The sequence below is a fragment of the Phalaenopsis equestris genome, unplaced genomic scaffold (assembly GCF_001263595.1).
Source record: "Phalaenopsis equestris unplaced genomic scaffold, ASM126359v1 Scaffold000402, whole genome shotgun sequence".
Lineage (NCBI taxonomy): Eukaryota > Viridiplantae > Streptophyta > Magnoliopsida > Asparagales > Orchidaceae > Phalaenopsis > Phalaenopsis equestris.
The window spans coordinates 79,406-85,277 of record NW_018164844.1 but is presented as its reverse complement, the minus strand read 5'-3'; the positions used below and the strand labels follow the sequence as shown (position 1 = coordinate 85,277).

Here is a 5,872-nt window from a genome sequence, read left to right as displayed (position 1 = left end):
CATTATGATCATTTCTAATGAGATATAATCATTAATTGTTTAATATTCTTGCACATCATAGTGCCATGAGCTTATAAGATTTATTTCACCTAAATATTAGGTTTAATTTTAAGCATATAAGATGCATACAATATTTAACACATTAAATAATGTCTAAATATTACATTTAACATTAGCATTTGGTTATGTAATTTTTCTCTTATGTCGTATCCATATATTTTGTGTGAATTTTAATCTACTTGTAAGAAGTTTTATTTGAACGTGGGTTCGTTACGGAGAACCTAAACTCAAGGATGGAAAAAGTCCGGGCACGGCCACCAACCTGCCAAATGGCTCAAATCCCGCGGGCTATCAGTTCGCCGCGATTCCTAAACCCCGCGCGCGCTCTTATAACTTCTTGTTACTTCGAAAGAGAAATTGAAAGGAAAAAGTTTGCCGATGCATCCCGTTCAGCTGATGAGTTCTGGAAAGCAAGAATTGCTTAATCGCCCTGGGCGTCGCACGCCGGAGGAGATGGAGCCGCTGGTAGCTCCGCCGCCGACGAAGGTCTGTGCTCCCTTTTAGTTTTATTTTCTTTCTTATTTTAAACCATATACCTACGGATCATCAATTGAGTTAGAGTTTTTCTTCTGCAGAAAAGGAAATTGAGCAAGACTGAAAATGCGAAATGTAATGAGAAAGAGTTCAAGAATACCTTCTGCAAAAATGGAGATGATCAGGAGAAGGTTTTTTTAATTTTTCTTATCGCGTGCATTATTTGATCGATAACTTTGAAATATCGTCAAAATCCATTCATATTCTTTAGTTTTATTTGTTCGGACATGCTGATTAGAATGAATTTCAGGTTCGGGAAGTAGCAGGAGGAGGATCGCAGGATGTGACTGTGGCGTTTCATAATGCAAGTGAAGTGCCTTTACGTGACAAGAAAGACGGTGAAATTTTAAAAGTGAGATATGAATTCTGGATCTCGTTTTTGGATTCCTTTAGGCTGATGTGTTGAAATGCGGTTAACATTTTTTTAGTTATTTTTTAGCTGTACCACCAAAAAGATGGTCTTTAAAGCTAACTATTGATCCTTACCACTGCACGCATGAACTCCTTGTCTGGTTTCTCCTCATGCTAGAATATCTTTCATGCGTACAATTTCGTCATTGTAAAGATTTTCTTCTGTCTTGATCTGGATAATTTGGAAAAGACGTTTTATCTATTATTAAAAAGTTTTTTGAACCAACCGGTGAAGGTGGAAACCTATCATCCATTGTCCAGTCAGAAAAAAAGTTAAAAAAATAACACAACATGGAAACTATTAACTCTCCATCTATTGTGTATGTTTCATGCTTAGCTTGATGTACATATGACACATCATTAATTTATAATGAAGTTGATATGGATCTTGCTCTAATACTAGGTATCTCATTTTTTGTAATGGATTCATGCGTCATATTGTGTTTGCATTCATATCATATTAGTGAAATTGGTAGAATGTTTAAATTGTTATAAGGTTGGATCATCAAGGGCCTATGTTATATCTTATATAGCCATGGTTAGGCACCCATCAACCCAAAAGCTTAAAATAATGGGTGAACATCACTACTAGTTTTTTAGTAACTCAACTCTTATTTTTACTCTTGATGTGAGACCATATTCATTCTCATATGTGCCTTAATAATATCTCCCTCACTTGAGATTCTTTTTACATGGGTTACCATCGCCTCTCAAATGAGAGGTTTCTAATACCATTAAATGTCAATAACCAAGTTCCAACTAAACTACTTGGAGCCCTCATGAGACTTACTTGCTCTTGGATTCTGTTCGATCATGGTGGTAGTAATCAAAATCTATGAGAGTCACAAACTTTACGTAATGCGTGATCCCAACTAGACCACAGGTTCTAGGAATTTTTTTTGAATGGTGCGTCCCTATGGGTCCAAGTTAAATCCAATATACTTGTTGGTGGACACCTATCAACTCAAAAGCTTTAACTAATAGAAAACTTGTACTTCTATTTTTGATGCGGCACGCCGCCAACAATATTTCCACTCTTATGTGTAACTTAACACAGCCTGTGCAGACCTAAATATAATAAAAGAGACAACAAATGCGGCCTTGTAAAGACTTGTCTGGGTAATGTTGTAATTTATATTGTGTGTTAAAATCCAATTTGATGCATTAGTATGTCCATCATTTGTTCAAAAATTGATTGGAAATCTCCAAACTTAGCTTGCATGTATCCAAATTACGTGTCATCCATACCAATCAAAATGTTTTTCAAATCTTGAAGCTTTAAAAATATCTATTTGTATATTTTCATGCACTTCTGCCATGTCTTCTCCATGTTTTCTTTTTTTCTCTGAATTTTTTTTAAAATCTTATTAATCTTCTTTGTTTGTGTTTCTCGTTTCTTTACCCTTGCTTTTCAGATTTTACAAATTAGATGTAGAAGTTTAACCTAGAACACTTGATAGTAAAATTAATTCTTTAATTTAATGTTAGAGTTTTGTTGTCTCTTTGATACAAGCTAATATTTGAATTTTATAGGTTTATAGTGATCTTAAGCAAGGAACCAGAGGCATGCTACAAACTTGTCAAAGCAAGATAAGGAAATATAAAGAAGAAATGGCTAAAGCACCTCAGGCATCTCATCATGATGATTGCAAGGAGAGACCAAAAAACTGTCAGCGTTTTTCTTTGTTCAAGACGAGAAATCTTAAAGGTATGATGTATATGCTACATAATTTTTTTTTCTCGAATTCTATAAAAAGAACTGTAAGCCATGAGTGGCAAGTTGTTTCTCCTGTGGAAGTATTTGTAAGGACTGCATGCCAAGTTTTTTATGATAACTTTGAAAAAAAGAACTAATATTTTTTATTCATAGTGAATTTTTTGGGAACTCAATAATAATGAACATCATTATTGTGGTTCTGCACGAGGTTGCTCTGGTTACTATATGTGCATATGAATAATGATTTCTAAAATAATTGAGTTTTAGTTGAGTTGTCGATCCCAAATAGTTGGAAACTTGGTGTAAAGTTCATGATGATGGGTTTCAATTCGTTTTTTCTGGGTGGGAATTATCTGCCTTTCGATCCAAACCTGGTCTTATGACATATCCCGTCGCAATTAATAGGGTAATTCCAACAAGCCTTAGTAGTCTTCCTAGACTTGCCAAGATTTTGTGGAGGTTAATTTAATGAAGTTCATGTACTGTTATTTAGAACTGAAGAAACTAATGATAATTCCAATGGCAAAATGAGGAAAGTTTACAAGATTTTTGTTAGCCGCTTAATCACTTAGTTGTCTCATAATCTTCATAATTTTATTCCTTTTTTACTGTCTCCTGTTTTAACTCTCTCTTCCTCTGTCTTATTTGCTATTGAACTTTGAACATTCATTCAGGTTGTAACTTACTGAGAAAAGTTCACCTTTTTAGAAAAGTTGATTTTACTGATGACACTTCTAAACTACACCCTGATTGATAAAATATTCACATAGCACAGTTTCCTGGTTGGTTGTATTTTTAGATGTTAGTAATTTTGCCTTATGTTTTACCATTTACTTTTTTGCTGTAATTGAGTTAGTTTTTGTTTTATAATCTTTTTTTTTTGTGCTGTAATGAAGTTCTTTCTATTTTCAGATCTATTACCTAGTAGCAAGTTCCATTCTGTCAGAAAAAGGACGCCAGTTTCATACAGAGTTGAGCATAAAAGAACTAATTGTAGTTTATATTCACCAAATGCGCATGATTCAGAACCAAAGGTGGATGCTGCTGCCAATAGGAGAAACTATTTTCCCATAACAATGCCAATGGAAGTTGCTCAAAATGGAACTCTTCCAGTAGTCTCTCAAGTTTTGGAGAGGAGAGCTACTGAAAGTGACCTTTTTCCTGTTTGTCCAGTTGAAAGAATGGTGAGATTCTATGTTCCATCAAGTTCCTATCGGGAATGTGCTTCTTGTAACTTTTGTGTCATTCCTATTAAAATTGAAATTGGGTTTCGTTCAAATTAACTGCTTCCTCTCTTTGACATGTCTAGCATTCCGTCAATGGGACACATAACTTGGATTTCAAAGGCTCAGTAGGGGATGCACGAGGGTTGGAAGTAAGAAAGAAAATCACAAAAGCATATGTTAGAAATAATAAACGAAAACCTTTCTTCAAAGGTGTGCCTGCCTCCTTTTCACATTGTTTGTTCTCTGTGTGTGTGTGTGTGTGTGACAACAATCTTATACTCTTAATTTGATATATATCTATCATATTTTTAATAGTGGAACCCTTTCAAACATGTAAGTATTCAGTGGACACAATTTTTACATCACAACTTGGTATTTGCGATAATTTTGTTTTAACTAAAATTAACTTCAATTGAAGTTTGGTGAGCATTCTAATCTAGTTTTTAAGCAATGGCTGACAAACATGTGATTTCAGAATGTTATGATTCTACTTTCAACATGTTTCTTGGTGATCTATTTGTGAGCAAATCTGATAAGTATCAAAAAAGACCAGCCCAAGGGCTTCAAATGAATATTCCAATTCGATTAACTTCTCTTTTTGGGTTGTGTTCATCCAACTAATACTATTTTTGGTTGCATTATCTAAACTGTTGTAGGTTAGCAATGCCCTTGATTTTGGCTTAAGGTCTGAATCACCCCATGTTTATTTGGTAGAAACATAATTTCTTCTTTGATTAAATGTGCTGCATGCTAGTGATGACAATACTTTTTGCAAGCAGAGTCGACTAACTCTTTAAAAAGAACTTGCTTTTCAAACAAAATATGTAACTCCAATACATTTAGAGTTAGGAAGTAAAGTTTGTGCAATCAGTTGTTAATTAGAATTAGTATATGGTAATGGATAAGATTAGGTATATATTTCTAACTTAGCCGCTTCGTATGTTCATAATCTTAATTCTCTTTATTGTGAAATGTTTTTCCTCGCTTTTCCATCAAATCCTATTCATGGATTCCAAAGTATTATCATTTTAGTTTCTTGTAGTAATGCTTTGTTTTTCTTATTACTTCTATTTATTTTTAATTGATCTAATATTCATAGAATATTTTATTGCTTTGTTTATCATCTGCAGTTGAGAAACTTGATCTTTATGCTTTGCATCTCTTGGCGGACACAGCTCTGAATCATGGATCAGGTTTGATTATTCTTCTACATTTTGCTTATTCTTTTTAGCTTTAGACATAATTTAATTGCAAGGTTATCTTGTAATCTTCAGTCATCTTTGTAGTTATTGCATTTTTTTTATTTCTTTTTTGAATCTTGGGATTCATCCTTTTGGCGTTTCATTTGCAAAGTACCGGTTTTGGTTTCTACGAATACAATATTCATATTAAATATTTTTTCCCTCGTTCCTATTATTAGTATGTTGTGTTTTAATTTTTGTATGTACAACTATGATTATTTTTAGATGTACAAACATATTAAATTTTTGTATGTACAAACTTCTGAATTATAGGTGTTTTTCCTTATATTCATGTTGTTTTTGATTATTAAAGAAGAAATTAGCTTTGCCCTAATTTCTGTGGGAAATCATGCTCATTTCTGCCTCTTGGATCGTATCAAATTGGAATAAAAACAATTGAGTTATTGGAAATTAACTACGAGTTTGCAATGACATCTATTCATGACCTAGCTTCCATAAATAGTCTCGATTCGAGCAATCTAAGAGGACAACGACGGGATCGACTTGAGATTCATTCACGAGTGGACCTTATCGGAAGCCAACGGTTGGATCGGCGTGTACATACGTGACCAATAGGGTTGTCAAGACGGCTCGTTGTTCGCGAACAGCTCGTGTTTGGCTCGTTAAGAGGCTTGTGTTCGGCTCGTTCGCTAAGTTAACGAGCCTAACACCAACAAAGATTT

The 5,872-nt window shown here is 34.0% G+C and overlaps 1 protein-coding gene across 2 annotated transcripts in view; it reads left to right on the top strand.

The window, feature by feature from the left end:
* The first annotated feature begins 261 nt into the window (after positions 1–261).
* LOC110026867 (protein ALWAYS EARLY 3-like) overlaps positions 262–5,872 on the top strand; it is a 39,466-nt gene continuing 33,855 nt past the window's right edge. The window contains exons 1-7 of one of the 2 annotated variants that reach the window (XM_020728054.1): positions 262–546; positions 636–725; positions 845–946; positions 2,539–2,713; positions 3,635–3,906; positions 4,032–4,158; positions 5,079–5,141. In XM_020728054.1, coding sequence (XP_020583713.1) covers positions 439–546; positions 636–725; positions 845–946; positions 2,539–2,713; positions 3,635–3,906; positions 4,032–4,158; positions 5,079–5,141 — 937 coding nt within the window. In that variant the 5' untranslated portion in view covers positions 262–438. The remainder of the gene's footprint in view (positions 547–635; positions 726–844; positions 947–2,538; positions 2,714–3,634; positions 3,907–4,031; positions 4,159–5,078; positions 5,142–5,872) is intronic. The other variant, XM_020728055.1, reaches the window with a different exon arrangement.